The sequence below is a fragment of the Urocampus carinirostris genome, chromosome 16 (assembly GCF_059441175.1).
Source record: "Urocampus carinirostris isolate Australia breed hairy pipefish chromosome 16, RoL_Ucar_1.0, whole genome shotgun sequence".
Taxonomy (NCBI): domain Eukaryota; kingdom Metazoa; phylum Chordata; class Actinopteri; order Syngnathiformes; family Syngnathidae; genus Urocampus; species Urocampus carinirostris.
Window position 1 is genome coordinate 27132681 of NC_142364.1, and position 16961 is coordinate 27149641.

Below are 16961 nucleotides of genomic sequence, written 5' to 3' on the forward strand. Positions count from 1 at the left end.
GTTGACACGAGATGGAGGCTAAGATATGTGGGCCAGGCGAAGCACCTCAGTTTGCAAGGTAGTCTGACTTACAAAGATTGAGTTTGTCGGAGCTCATGGGTGGTTCTGCCTGTCTTACACCCCCTTGTGTACATTTTATTTATGTGCATATAATCTGATCTCCTGATTTCACTATTGTATTTTAAATTTGATTCATATGCGAGAAAACACGGTAATTGCTTTGTTTTGAGCAATCAATTTCAGTAAAAAGTAATAACTCAAAGGTTTGTGTTGTACCATTACCATACCTCACATTCATATCAGATTTAAATTGATTGAAAGAGCTATCAAAACTGTTAAATAGCACTCTCCATTGTTGTCCTTTCAAAGAGCATTTTTTAATGTCTGTTTTTCTTCTAATATAACGAAATGTAGCTACTTAGCCACTTTACATTTTTGTACTGTTTAAAAACCATGTAGAACAAGTTGTTTTTCCTTTGTTTCTGCTGAACTATCTAGCTGCTTGTTTTTGCTAGTCAAGTTTCATTTAAAAAAATTACAACAGGTAAAATGGTATACCATTTACAATTTCAGGTACTATTTTGCTAAAAAGTATTATCACGGTTGCCCATTGCCCTCATTTGGCCCCGCCCGTTTGGCGCCAGCTGTGGCTCGTTGCCTGATTGGCTTCCCTCCTATTCGAGCTCAGTGCACTCACTCACCTCTTGCCAGTCCGTCAACAAACCTCTGCACCTGCAAGACGTGTGTTTTGACTCAGTCCGGTATCCTGCTTGTGAATCCTGTCCGGTATCAATCCCGTCTGTCTCTTCCTGTCTGATATCTGACTCCAGTCTCCAGTATCGAGTATCGATCCCGTCTATCTCGTCCTGTTTGATATCTCTCTCCAGTTTCTGGTATCGATCCCATCTGTCTCGTCCTGTCTGATATATTGCTACAGCCTCCAGTATCCAGTATCCGGTATCCGGTATCCGGTATCCGGTATCCGATATAGATTCCGCCTGTCCCATCCTGTCCGATATCCTGCGCCAGTCTCCAATATCCTGTATCGATCCCCTCTGTCTCGTCCTGTCTGATATCTGACTCTAGTCTCCAGTTTTTGGTATCAAGCCTGTCTGTCCCGTCCTGTCCGGTATCAATTTGGCTGTCCCGTCCTATCCGTATCGACCCCGTCTGTCCTGTATCTGCTCATGTTTCTGGTATTGATCTCGTCGGCCTCTGGCTTCCTGTTTTTCCACGGCGGACTTCTGTCTCACTTCCCCGCCCAGCGATCGCGTTTGTGTTTCACGCATATGACTGCCCCATTCTCGTAAAATAAAGCTTGTGTAAAATGTTACGCATCTGAGTCATCCTCCTCTTCTGGTTCTGACAAGTATGAATTTGTCAAGGAAAACAATACTTGAAATAAGCACCATTTTCTGCCAACGGGGTAAGGATTCCTTTTTTTTTCCAGTGCCGACACTCACACACATTACTCCAAAAACACTTTGGTGTCCTTTCTCTCACAAAATACTAATTCTTTAGAATGTTGTCTTTTTGAAGTATTTGTTTTCATTTTGTCACTTTATAATTAACTTATATTTACAGAAAATAAGTAAATTAAACAATACAAACCATAATACAAACCGAAATATATATTTTATACCTATTTATTGCAGTAATATTAAAAAAAAATCACATTTTTTTCATTTTTGCATTCAGGTTCATTGCTTCTGAGAATGTTTTTATGTGTTACGGCATTAAAAGTTAATGACTAATAGTTTTTTAAATGTTTCAGTATCAAATGTATTGTTGCTTTTAGATATATTAAAAACATATCTCAAAGTTCTTTTTGGGGGAAATGTGTGTTTTTTCATCCTCCTGAGAAAAAAAAGAATTTTGGAGACACTGTGAGTATAGTTTTCATCACAGTGATGTAAGTGGGCGATTGTATGAGTGCGAGTGATTTTGAGAGAAGCGAGTGAGAGAGTTTCACAGTGGAACAAAAAAATATTGAGTGTGTGGGGGTGTCAGAGAGCCAGAGATCATGTGTTTAGGATTTGCAAGACATTATATTTACTTGAGGTGGATTTTGTGTGAGACAGAATGAGATTTTATGTGAAAGGATTTCGCGCGAGTGTGTATCACGCGAAGTGACCTCATCGCTTTCAGGTCCGCTGCCTCTGCGGGATCGGTGGCACACTGTGGCCCTCAGGCTTGATATGATTTTGATGGGACGTTATGATGGATGTTGGGTAGTGGGGGTGGTCTGCCTCGTTCCCTGTGGGGTAAGTTGGGGGGGCCTATGGCAGAATGTTCATTCTTCACCTTTCCCACTGCTGGAGTTTTAATTAACTTTACTGCATTGACTTCAGAGAGTCCAACTGACAAGCATAGAGGCTTCCTGCCGCCTTGTTTAAATGAAATGTAAGCTTTACTCATGTATTGGGTAAAGATAGGCAGCGATTAGCCCAAAACGTTACTAAGGAACGCAATCTTCAGGTACTGGCAGGTACTGTAATGCGATATTAATAACATTTTGTAACTCTGAGGTTACTACATGGTGTATTACTGCACCATTATGATACTTACTCAATGCAGATCATATATTACTGTTTCCTCGGATGACTGAATACACCTGCATCACTCGTATTGTAACATTCAACACTCAATCCACAAGTGAGCTGTTTGTATTTGAATACAAAGTACATCTAATTACAGTTATGGTGGTGCATTTTCAAGCACAGAGTATGAGGGCGCTGAATTATTCGTCATGGAGATATTCTCCCTACTGTGTTTATACCCACATCCAAGTGGAATTTACAACTATAAAATACTCAAATAAGAGTTTAGTTTATATGCACATATTTGGCTGTGTGTAATCAGAAGCGAATGGTAGGCAGCACATGGGGATGGGGCGGAGCTTATACGGGAATAACAAATGAACAGGAAATCAACGGGGCAAACGTGAGCACAGAATTTGCAGTAAGTGTCATTTTTTTACTTAAATTACTTATGCAACACATCATGCATAGGGACAGTACCCAGAAATGGAGAAGGGGATTTTTGTGTGGTTTGAAGCGCAGGGATAAAATGGATATGAAGTGTCTTAGCTAAGTGTTTGCTTGCATGTTCTCAAGATTGCACAAGCCAAGGAATATGAAGGGTTCTCTTAAGTTTTTGGAGGTGAATGGAACAATGTGGGGAAGCAGGAACTGGAGGCAGAAATGCTCAAAAAGAGGGATTATATTTGATAACAAAAGAAGGTACAAAGTAACAAACAAACGTGGATTCACGATACAACCAAATGTTCCAAACAAAACCAAACCTGACAAAGTCAAAATGAGAAACAAAGACTGAAACTCAAAATGGAAAACACAATAAGCAAAGTAACAAAGAAACCAGAAACAACGCTGGTGTGGTGGTGGAAATGAAACGAAATGAAATTCAGGATGACAATGGCCTAGGCAGTTAAAAATAACAATGGCCAAACCAAGTATGGTGTTCAAACAGTTGTTTATAAAGGGCTAGGTGTGTTGAGATTGAACACTCTGTGCCCAGTTCCAAAGCTAATTGGGGTCTTCTGGTGTAAGGAGGCCTACTAAACCCTAACAGGTTCACTGCTTCCACAGGTTGGTGTTCTCAATGTTCTCATCTAATTTTGTATTTATGTGGCTATTTTAAAGCATTTTAGGCAGTTGGATTCTATGAAAGTCTCATCTCTCATCTCATTCTGGTAGCACAATAATTTCAAATTGCTACTTCCGCTACTGCGTTAGCATCCATGAGCACTTCTGGTAACAATGTATGGGGTGTGCAATTAAACAAGAGACGACAAAACGTCACAGGAGACGCATAGAAGCTGCATTTAGTGGAAAATGTGAACAATCTCACAAAAAAATTCGGATTTCACCCAGAAATGTTGTATGTCTTGACTCGGCTAAGGGCCCGGTCACACAGCCGTTTGCGTCTGTATCGCGGGTAAAATTTTGCGTTTTTTTTTTGCCCGTGTTTGCCCGCGATGGAAAATGCGCAAAATTGGCCAACCCGCTGTTCATCTGTGGTATGCCCGCAAAACAGACGCCGGCGACTGTTCCGCTTCCTCATCGCGTCATTTCCGCGTCATTTTCTCGTGTGGACCACGGGTATAAAAGCTCCTGAGCCGGTGTTGTGCCCAAATCCGACTCCTACGCAAAATCCCCCCCCCTCGCGTGAACGCGCATTCTGCTGCGATAGCTTTTGTTGGAAGCGTGCATTGACGTTGGTGACTTTTTCATTTTGTAGAATACGATCGCACTTTATTGTTTAAATAAACGCGTTATATAGACTAGGATCTCCCAATTGTTATAATTAGCTCGATTTATTGTTTTAATAAGCGTTTTATATAAAATACGATCGCTTTTGTTGGAAGCGCAGCAGAATGCGCGTTCACGCGAGGGGGGGAGGATTTTATATACGGTGTGCATTACTGTTCGATTACGTTCACAACAAAAACAAAGACGGAATGGTTTAAGTTGTATTACATTCCCAACAAATGCAAGACGAAGTGGTTTTGGTTATACAGTATGTTCGCCATTACATTCCCTAAAAGTGAGATAAAACGAGGTAAAAGTGGTTGTAGTAATAATAGTAATAATAATAATTTCCTTTGTATTGTCATTCTTTGTAACAATGTACACAGAACGAAATGTCGATACACCTGACCCGTTGTAGCGAGCCGATGCAGCCGCAGCCAACAGAGGGCGCCGCCATTTTACCAATTAGCGAGGGGATGCAAATCTCAGCAGGGATGCATTTCTCGGCATAACACCGGGCTGTAGAAATCATAACCGCTCAAGACACAGTCCCGTGAAGATCAAGATTTCAAGCTATGGCACCGAAGAAGCCAATATGTTATTATTGTAATAGTTTTTCATTTTGATTTTATTATCTTGATATGAAATGAAAATAAATGTCAAGAAATAAAAATGGATTAAGACGAGGTCACTACGGTGACGGGGATCTATGTCCACCCCTTGACGTCTCGAGCACAACTGATGTGTGCTCGGCAAATCGCGCTGTATATGCGCGGAGAAAGGCGTTTGACCGTCACACGCGTAACACGCTAATTTCACGATACAGGCGCAGAACATGAAATTTCCCGTCCTACCCATGTGTAACCACGCCCTGGCCACAGCCAGAGCACGTCGTTCCGCGTCATTTCCGCGTCATTACCTCGTGTGCCGCCCGCGGTTAACACGTGCTCAAAGTTTTGAGCAGCTCAAAACTTTTTCGCGCGGCCAACCGCGTGTGAATTTACTGGCCGTGATTCAGCCTCGATACGCCCGTGAAAGGCTGTGTACCCGAGCTCTAAAGTATTGAGCAGTGGAAAACTTTTTCGCGCTGCCAACTGTGCGTGAATTTCCGACCGCGTGTTAAGCACTGCTGTATCTCGTCTGTATGGCAACCTCAAAGCGTCCAATAGCGTCCGCCTCACAGGCAGAAAATTCTGGCCATGATTCAGCCGCAAACGGCTGTGTGACCGGGCCCTTAGGCTCGAAGCTGTGACTTCTCATTCTCAAGAGCATGCGCCTACGTTCACTGAGCTGGTCATCATTTGCTGCTCTGCATGAAAGTCAGGCCGCACTGCCCAAGAGGGTGCCCCCTACATTTTGAATGAAATCTGAGACTTTAATGTCCTTGTTATGGGTGTGAAAATACGGTAGACATATTTTAGATGTGATTTTCGGAGGCAATATGATAACATAAACACACTAAACCGATTGAGCCCAGAAAACAAATGTCAAATTTACGAGTGTCTTCAAAGTATCCATCCGTAACAAGATTGGACATCAAATCCAACTACAAACAAAGCGAAAGTGTTTTGCATAATCATATCATCATCTGTAGATGAAAACAAAGACCCGGATCGTAAAATGGGAATAATAAAAATAACAATAATAATAAAAAGTGATGGGAACACCAATCATTAGTAGAGGATAAGCAGACATGCATGAGAAATGTCCCTCATTAAAACTGTACGTGATTAGCATAAAAAGCAGTGCTTGGTGTCCTAGCGTGCGTCTAGCAAAACATTGAAACCTGAAGACAGCATTGAGACAAAGCCGAAAAATTTGTGGTCAGGTATAAGTTTATTTGCTGATTTTTGTATCAAAAGTAGTTTTTATTAAACTGAGTAAACGAAAGAGGGATGTGCCATAATCCTATTAAGCAGTTAAACCACACGGCAAAAACCCAATACGAAATAAAAGCACTTAAAAACAAATGATAAATATAGCAAAACTAGAAAAATTGTTCTTTTTGAGGATAGGTTTTTTTTTCATGCTTTTTGCTGATAATTGAGCTGGTTTTAAGCATTATTTTTACATCAATTATTATCATTATCATTATATTATTCACAATATTGTCTCGGTTGCCATGGCGCCCAATTGACCCCGCTCGAGTGGCGCCAGCTGCGGCTCGTTGACAGATTGGCTTTCTGTCTATTTAAGCTCAGTGCTCTTACTCTTCCTTTGTCAGTCCGTCAACGAACCTCTGCCCTGCAAGACGTGGGTTTTGACTCGGTCTTGTTTCCTGTTGGTATTTCCTGTCCAGTATTGTTCCCGTTTATTTTGTACTGTTTAATATCGGTTTCCAGTTTAGTTCCCGTCTAATTTGTCTTGTTTAATTTCGATATCCTGTTTTTATATCAATCCTGTCTGCCCCGTCCTGTCCGGCATCAACCCCATCCGTCCAATCTCTGCTCAGGCAATTGGTATCGATCTCGTCGGCCTCTGGCTTCCTATCATTCCACGCCAGACTGCTGCCTAACGTGCATGAATCCCCATTTCCCGTAAAATAAAAGGCTTGTGTGAGAAACGTCACGCATTTGGGTCCTGATCCTCTTCCGGTTCGTGACAAATATTACTGTGATATCAAAGCGGCTGCCACGAGCGGCTGCCTTTTCCAGCAGCTGCCCTATTGTTTTATTGTCTGCTCCAATCTTCGGTGTTTTTTCTTCCCGTTTTGACAACTACACTATGGATTACTTCTATCCTATGGGACATGGGTTTTAGCGCACAAAAAATGCGTGTATTCAAGGAATTTCAACTCCTTGCCCTGAAGAATTCTCGTGCCGGCGTGATGAAGGGGCCTATCGTGGAAGAAGAGCCGGAGCTAGCGAAGCGGCTAGCGGCGTTATAAGTCTTCGGTACCATCCGTAATCATGGTAAATGCGAACTCACGACCAAATAAGATCATCGAGTGCTGGTGGAAAACATCGAAGCGCACAGGGAGCGCAGTTGCTGTGTTTTGCGGAAACGTGGCTCACGTTTAGCATTCCGGACGCTAACGTGTAGCCACCCGGAGCTACCCGGAGCAATCCGGCTTCAACGCCGCTAAACAGAGACACGAAAACCGGGGGAAATCGGAGAGGAGGCGGACTTGCTAACACGAGGTGGTGTATCCCTGGATTTTCCCAAAGAAAAGTATTCCATCTGCCGCAGGGATGTCGAACTTTTGGACTGGCGTGACGTCATCCACTCCGCTACAAGCACCCCTAGGGCATCATGTTCATCTGTTAATAAACAACGGGGTAGACTGCTGGAAGTGTGAATTTCCCTACGGGGATGAATAAAGTATCTATCTACCTATCTATCTATATTGTATACGATGTTTAATCTTAAATGCTAGCAACCCAAACTGAAAAAAGTTCAATGAAATTAATTAGTAGTAAAATCTTTCCAAAAAAAAACTATTCAAATTTGGTCAAATCTGTATATGTATTTGTGCACTTTAGACATGCACGTGTGTGTGTATTTTGACAATGCCATGCGGTGTTTGTTAGTGTTGAGTGCCATTTCTGTGTGCACATATCAAGTGTCATTGGTCATGTCATGTTGTATAGGTCCATATAAGTGCCAGAATTCTGTCGATGTATAAAACTACGCCAAAATTCTTCTTTGTAAATTGGTGATATAATGTGGCGCCTGTTAGTGTTGCGTATCGTTACCTTAGATAGATAGATAGATAGATAGATAGATAGATAGATAGATAGATAGATAGATAGATAGATAGATAGATAGATAGATAGATAGATAGATAGATAGATAGATAGATAGATAGATAGATAGATAGATAGATAGATAGATAGATAGATAGATAGATAGATAGATGGATGGATGGATGGATGGATAGATAGATAGATAGATAGATAGATAGATAGATAGATAGATAGATAGATAGATAGATAGATAGATAGATAGATAGATAGATAGATAGATAGATAGATAGATAGATAGATAGATAGATAGATAGATAGATAGATAGATAGATAGATAGATAGATAGATAGATAGATAGATAGATAGATAGATAGATAGATAGATAGATAGATAGATACTTTATTCATCCCCGAAGGGAAATTCACATTTCCAGCAGCATCCCTTCGCTGAGAACAATACAATAATAATGCAAAAAGAATACAATATACAAAATACCCAGTGTGACGTGGCTGAATTTTGGAACTAGTGCATACCTGTTTACTTCCAAAGCTCCATAGCCTTACAAAATACAAAACAATCTTAGACTATATTTTTTGTGTTTATTTATGTACATAGTTGGACATTATTAGTTATGACACAGTTTAATATTTGATATGTTGTACTTGTTTTACTCTTTTTACGCACGTAATACATACTTGAGCCAAGAAGAAATCCGCAGGTTCAAGACCGTTCTCTATCCGGGCCCTGGTTCTATAGAATGCTGTGCCCTCTGAGATTCGATCTCCAACCTCATTGGAACTGTTTAAATCTAGGCTCAAGACACACTTATATTCTATAGTTTATGATTGACTTATATTTAATGTTAATGTATATGTATTGTTTCTTGCAACATCCATTGCAGCATGATCATCCTGGAAGGGGGATTACTTCATGTGCGGCCCCCTCTCAAGGTTTCTTAATTTCCTCATGCTAAGGTTTTTAGTTTTTTTTCCTTGGCCTCAAGTAGGTTTTCGATCGGGGGATGGTGTAAAAATTGTCTGTAGATTGCAATAGTCTATAGTTCGTACAGCCCTTTGAGACTTCTTATTATTAAGGGCTTTGCAAATAAAAATGACTTGACAAGTGTTTAAATACTACTATGTCCTTTGTTGGATGCTTCTGTTGCTTTCTTTACTGAAACTAGCATATCCTTTGATGGTGCAAGGTCAAAACCTTTGCTAGTATATGTCATCTCTATATACAAATATTCAACAAGTGTATCTTTCTGTACCCCATATTTTTCCCAAGCAATGCGAAATGATAAGCTACTGTTGCAGATATACTGTGCTCTGCGATTAAATGGCAAAACATCACTTCTGCAGAAGTTGAAAAATCTTCTTGTTCTCTGTCTGCAGCAAAATATCCCTTGAATGATAGGTTTATGGGACATCTACGTTACTGGCGTGGCTCTTTGTATGAAATTGCGTCTTTAAATCAGAGAAACCAGAGGCAGCTATTTTCATGTATTTTTTGCATGCAACAAAATATCAATATTCCACAATTTTATTAAAAGCTTGTATCAATCCCTCATATCGACCTTATATTTGCTCACACTTTTTGAGTCAATTACTTGAAGGTGTCGGCCCAGTTCTGTTTTGCTTTTCCTCATCTCCTGACCCCTTGGCATGTGCCTTGGGGAATGATCTTAGCCACACCTGAAGATCTTATGACGTGACCACACCACAGCAGTTTTCACCAATGCACAGCTGACAACAGTTCTTTATAGGTTCCAATGTGCCCCCTGATGGCGTTGCACACCTTTTCGTTTGTCACATGGGCTATGGACAGTGCTGTGAACAAGTATTTGCTCCTTCCCTGAATTCTGCGTTTTTTTTGCCTATTTGTCACTCACAAAGGAGAGATTAGGGTTAAACGAGACACCCAAATTTTTGACGAAGTCACTCTGGGTGGTATTACATTTGTCAATAATCAGAGCAGTTTTTGAGAACAAGTCACTGCATTTAGTTGTTTCAGAGCTGAGGAGCAAGAAGTTGATTGACATCCATCTTTTTATCTCAGTGAGGCAGGCCTTCAAATTTCCACAGTTTAGTGGGGCAGATTCCTCCATCGGAAGATATAATTGAGTGTCATCTGCGTGCAATGGAAACTGATATTATACTTGTGAATAATATCACCTAATGGAAGCATGTAAATGCTGAAAAGAGGGGGGCCAAGTACTGAACCCTGCGGAACACCATAAGTAACACTACCAGCTCAGTAGCCTAGATGGTAGTGTGCCCGCTTTGAGACTGGGAGGTCGCTGGTTCGCGCCTCGGCCGAGACATACCTAATTGGTATAATGGCGGCGCCCTCTGTTGGCTGCGGCTGCATCGACTCGCTACAACGGGTCAGGTGTATCGACATTTCGTTCTGTGTACATTGTTACAAAGAATGACAATACAAAGGAAATTATTATTATTATAATTATAAAAGGGCTCAGATGTCATTTCACCATATTTAACACAATGCGTCCTATCTGAGAGGTTGGATCTGAACCATAAGCAGCAACAGTGATGAAGCGCCGGCGTCCATTCCAGTAGAAGATCATTGGTTACCTTAACCAGGGCTGTCTTAGTAGCGTGATTAATTCTGATTGCATAGATTCAAAAAGATTATTCTTAGATATGAAATAATTCAGCTGCTGGGCCACAACTTTTCCAAGTACTTGAGAAAAAGTTATTGTTCTTCTTTTATGAGTCTGACAATATCATCTGCAAAATTACAGTCAAAACAGTTTTAAACTGCATTGAACTGTGCTTTTGCTCTTCTCACATGTGATCCAAATGATGCAATGGGAAATACCATGATGCCACACGCATGTGCACAGTAGAATCAATCCGCTCAATTTGTTTGTGATGAGAAAATGATACGGAATAGAGGCTATCATGGGAAACTTGTTTGATTTGCCCTTCCTTGAAATATATTTTCAATTTTCCGTTCAGATTTTCGTATAAACATTTTAAATAGCGTTAAAAAAGTGCTTTATACGGCAAAAACGTACTAGTTGTCAGGTATGCTCATGGAAAGTCATTTTATACATAGACAGAATTTTGGCACTAATGGAACCCAATTGTGAAAGACTGTTCTGTGCAATATAGATCTAATTGCGGTCCCTTTGAGAAAATTGTGGGGGTTTGGAGAGGTTTATGTGGAGCATAGTGGGCTCTGTTACGGAATGGAATAAAATCGAATTTGCTAGCACGTTTTGTCTGTGTGTGTTGGGGATCTGAGTCCGCAAGGAGAGGGAGTGTGTGGGTGAGTGGCGCTCGGTAGTGTAGTGAGGAGAAGAGAAGAGGAGAGACGAGAAGGGGGTCACCCAGGAATCCCTGGAAACGTCTCAAGATGCTCTGCTCTTTTTTCCTCCCTTCATCACTGTGACCATTTTAAGGGGCTTGAATGTCGCACCGAGGAGGCTCCAAGTAGTTGGGCACGCACACGGGAAGACGCGTGCGCTGCAAACAGCACAATGTGATCCTCTTCTTTTTTTTCCATTTTTTCTCTCCCTCCTCCTCGTGTTTTTTTTTTTTTTTAATTTCTTTTTTCAGACATCTGCCGAGGCTGCGGTGTTGCGCCAGCTGATTCTCTCATCAGTCTTCCCCGAGATATCATGCCGGAGGAGCGCTGAAGTTGTTGCACCAGGAGAAAAGGAGGTAGGGGTGGAGGGGCGTAAGCGGGATTTTCTTGGGGTTCGAACGTGGAGAACCTGTTAAGGGGGCTCTGGGGAAGAAGAGCTTTCGGGCTGAGGGGCCGCATGAGGATCTTCGCCCGGCGCTCGGCTCTGTCTCCTCGACGCAGAGATGCCAGTGCGCGCCGTGACCACGAGGTTCATGTACAAGGGGCTTTGCACCATCCCAGATGTACTCACTTACCGGACCCCCGTCAGTCTACCTGAGGATGAGCTGGAGGGTAAGTGGCCAATCCGAATATTTTCCCACCGCAGTCAGAACATCAAAAGTGGCAAAAGTTCTTATTTGTCTGGACAGATATTACGACAAGTGTCCATATCCTTGCAATATATGAAGTAAAATACTAACTTATCTCGTTTGTTATGTTGTGAACTGCCTCAAGTAAAACAGAATTGCGCATGATTTTGCCAGACACGAGCACTTTTAGACCACAAGTGGCATCCAAGCATCTGCCCTCTACCAGCACTCAAAAACAGTCCTTGAAACCCTTAAATCTCTTCATTCACAAGTTAAAAAGAAAAGTGTTGGGTAAGTCTTGTCAGTTGACTGAAAGTAGATAGGTAGGTAGGTAGGTAGGAAGGTAGGTAGGTAGGTAGGTAGGTAGGTAGGTGAGTAGGTAGGTAGGAAGGTAGGTTGATGGAGGGTAGGTAGATAGGTGGATGCGTGGGTTGATTGAGGGTAGGTAGATATGTACGTGGGTTGATTGGCAGTGGGTAGCTAGGTAGGTACGTGGGTTGATTGGCAGTGGGTAGCTAGGTAGGTACGTGGGTTGATTGACAGTGGGTAGATGGGTAGGTACCTAGGTTGATTGATCGTAGGTAGGTAGGTTGAATGATGGTTGGTAGATAGGTCGGTTGAATAATGGTTTGTATGTGGGTAAGTTGATTGATGGCTAGTAAGTAGGTAGGTAGGTAGGTTCGTAGGTTGATTGCTGGTTGGCATGTAGGTACTGTAGGCGATATGTGGTTAGGTAGACCGGCCGGCAGGTCAATTGCTGCTTGGTAGGTAGGTAGGTAGGTAGGTAGGTAGGTAGGTAGGTACATTCATGGTTTTTAGGTAGGTAGGTAGGTAGGTAGGTAGGTAGGTAGGTAGGTAGGTAGATGATAGGTATTAGTTGCACCAAAAGGTTTTGGATATTTAAAGGACAGTTTACATGAGTGTACAGCCTATTTTTAATAAAATCAGAAACAGATGTATTCTGACCGCCAAGAGTTGGTTTCTCTTTGTTTTTTATCTGTAAACAGAATGGATGAACTGTCATTTATGAGAGGGTGTGTACACTTTTGCAAGACATCGTCACAGTTTGTCATTGCTTTTTAGTAGTAAAAATTCATTAAAAAAAGCCACAGGTTGAGCAGTAGTTTGTAGATCTTTTTATATTTGAAATAGTGGAAATAGTGGTAAATATGGTGCTGTATTTTTTAATGACATACGATTTTGCTATTCAACTAGCAAAACAGCATACCTTGACTGTCCGTTCTCAAATCAGGAGGAGCAGAGAAACAAACATTCACATTCACACTGACGGGTAGCGATGGGGAAGAACCAATACAGGATTTTAGTATCGGTGCAAATATCATCCTGGGTACTGACGATGGTACCCAATACCAACGTCAACTGCCTTTTATTGGCCTATTGACAATCGAGAATCTTACTTTAAGGAATGTTCAATTGCAAAAATAATAGTTGCTTTTTGCAGAAAAATAACAACATATGGGTTTTTTTTATATTGGTATTTGTTTTATTCATATTGATGCAACTCAGTAGTTGTGTATTGGTTTAGATAAAGTAATGGTATTGAACATCCCTACCTACCTACCTACCTACCTACCTACATTAAACTTTTTAAGAAGGCTAGGCACTTTGTGCCAATAGCTTTTAGGCAAAGAGGACTGGTCACAAGCCAAAAGTAAAATCACACAAACCAGAACTATTCCTTCTCATATTTAAACTTGGTTACAAGTTGCAGTCTTCAGGAAACTTAAAATATTGTAGATTTGCAACCAATCATTTCTAGGATGGAATGGGGCAATGGAAAGAACAAGACATGAGAATTATAAAATAAATCCTAACAATTTGAATTTTTATTAATCCAAAAACAGATATCAACTTCCTTTGGCTCGCTGTTTTAGCTTCTAGTTGCTCATTTAGCCTAATTCATTAATAAAATTAGCTATTTGAAACTATGAGAATAGAAACTGATTTATTGATTGGTTTACTGTACACGTAAGGAATAGTCTGATTGAGATTAAAAAAAAATATAGAGAGCTCTTCAGACCAATACCAACAAAAACTATTGGCAGAAGTTATTCTTATTTATATCGAAATAATCTAATTGGAGGGCAGCACGGCAGCGCAGTGGTTAGCGCATGTGCGGCACAGTTCAAGTCATGGGAACCTCCTGCGTGGGTTCAAATCTAGCTCCAGACTTCCTGTACGGAGTTTGTATGTTCTCCCCGTGCTTGCGTGGGTTTCCTCCAGGCGCTCCGGTTTCCTCCCACATTCCAAAAACATGCATTTCAGGTGAATTGGCCGGTCCAAATTGTCCCTAGGTGTGAATGAGCAAGTGAGTTGTCTGTCCCCGTGTGCCCTGCGATTGGCTGGCAACCAGTTCAGGGTGTCCCCTGCCCACTGCCCGATGATTGCTGAGATGGGCTCCAGCACCCCCGCGAACCTACTGAGGATAAGCGGTGCCGCTAATGAGATGAGAATCTAATTGGAAGTAGCGTTATCACGCAAATAGACATAATTACCGCATTTAACCTTTAACATTAATAAAATTATTGCATCCATGCCACATTCCACAATCAATGAAGATAAGTAGTTGTTTCATCCTGACTCCAAAACAGTCTAGTGGTTGCGTGTACTTATAAATACTGCTCGCCCTTGCTTGCCAGAAGTATGAAGTTACACTGTATATGCATTAATACAATTGGTACATTTTTGCCTTAGTGACAGAAAATGAAATGAAATTGTCACAGACAAAATAACATTTTCTCGTGAGGCAAGTTAGCCAGAGTTAAGGTGTATGTTTTGTGTCTGTACTTCAAGACTGAGTTTTTTTTGCACCAGCAACGGTGAAAAAAGGCATCTGACAGCCAAAGAGGTTTACATTGAAGAGAACGAAAGCTCCTTAATCGGACTATTAGCAGTACGAATAGAAGCACATTTGTATTTCTGTGTGCATCTACATGACCTTACAAATCCTGATAAAACATTGACAATTATCTGATCTTAATCCGAGTATTGCACGCCTGTAAACACACTCAGTCACTTAGTGGAAAATTGTGTTTTCCGTGGCATTTGCAAATTGTCTTTACTCTTTGAAAAAAAACCTTTATAACTAAACATTCTGTTGCTTGACTGTCATAGATACTACTTATATGTGGTGAGATTCATGTCTGGTGAGGCACAGTCAGATTTACAAACAAATGAACTTATATTGTATTCGTCATTTGATTAGCAGGGCAAGAAAGCTACAGTATTTTACATTATATATATATATATATATATATATATATATATATATATATATATATATATATATATATATATATATATATATATATATATATATATATATATATATATATATATGTATATATATATATATATATATATATATATATATATATATATATATATATATATATATATATATATATATATATATATATATATATATATATATATATATATATATATATATATATATATATATATATATATATATATATATATGTCAAGGACCAGAACAGGATCAGGACCCAAACTCGTTTCACACAAGCCTTTTATTTTACGGATAATGGAGAGTCACTCTAGGAAGCGGTCTGGCGTGGAAAGACAGGAAGCCAGAGACCGACGAGATTGATTCCAATTGCCCGAGGAGATATCGGACGGATGGGGTCGATACCGGACAGGACGGGACAGACAGGATTGATAATGAAACAGGATATCGAAATTAAACAGGACAAACTAGACGGGAACAAAAACTGGAGAGAGTGATAAACAGGACAAAAATAGATGGGAATGAAACTGGAAACCAATATTAAACAGGACAAACTAAACAGGAACAATACCGGACAGGAAATAACAACAGGAAAACAGGACCGAGCCAGAACCCACGTCTTGCGGGGCAGAGGTTCGTTGACAGGCAGGGAAGCGTTAGAGCGCTGAGCTTAAAATAGACAGAAAGCCAATCTGTCAACGATGGGCGGGGCCAATTGGGTGCAATGGCAACCGTGCCAATATATATATATATATATATATATATATATATATATATATATATATATATATATATATATATATATATATATATATATAAGAAGCGATGGGGAAGAACCAATAAATATATATATATATATATATATATATATATATATATATATATATATATATATATATATATATATGTACATTTATTATAGAAAAACAAGATGTTTGATTGTCTTAACTCATTAATGAAGTCAATGCCCAGTTTGAATAAAGGCATGAATTTATCGATAATCGTTCAGAAAAATGTCAATGCAACAATAAAAAAACAGGAACACTTGACATGCAATTAGCTTGCTAAATCCATCACTACTCCAATTATATTGTTTGGGGCTCAGGTGTGCGCTAAATCAGAATTCATGTTCTCACCATTACACTGCCATGAGGCAAGACAATTGTGTGCCTCACAATGCATCTGCAAACCCTCAGCACAGTAATAGATAATACTTATGTTGATAATTTCCATAATATAATGAGAAACTTCAGCAAAAATTAAAAAGGAAAGATCTTTAACACTGAATAAATATGACCATTTTATACATTTTTTATTTCATATTTCCATGATGTCAGGTGTGGCTGTGCCTTAACTGACTGCACGTCATTGTCAAATACTTTGTTATGTATAAATGTTTTACTTTTTCAGATTTTACTTGATAGTTGGCCGTCTTTGACCCCCTTTTCATATGAATGTAAGTAAATTTTGGGGGTAATATGATCACAAATTGACCAATTCGCCCAACATAGAAGAATTCATTCGGCATCCATGCACATCCGGGTGGTAAATATGTAATCTATATGTACGGCGCGCCATTTGGGCTGTGCAGGGTGACACATGCTAAAGCTAATCGTGACGCATATAGAGTTGCTGGTGGTGGCGTGTGACATTTAGCGGGACTCCTTCTAAATGTTAATGCACTGCAATACTATGTGGCCACACCCTGGGGCCACACAACTAGAAAGAAAATGCAAGCAAATTGGGAGGTTTTGAGGCAAAAAACACGAGA

The 16961-nt window shown here is 40.2% G+C and overlaps 1 protein-coding gene across 1 annotated transcript in view; it reads left to right on the forward strand.

Annotated features, from left to right (window-relative positions):
- The first annotated feature begins 11712 nt into the window (after window positions 1–11712).
- cabp7b (calcium binding protein 7b) overlaps window positions 11713–16961 on the forward strand; it is a 38112-nt gene continuing 32863 nt past the window's right edge. Inside the window, exon 1 of the mRNA XM_088356017.1 lies at window positions 11713–11902. Within this exon, the coding sequence (XP_088212143.1) occupies window positions 11794–11902 (109 nt within the window). The 5' untranslated portion in view covers window positions 11713–11793. The remainder of the gene's footprint in view (window positions 11903–16961) is intronic.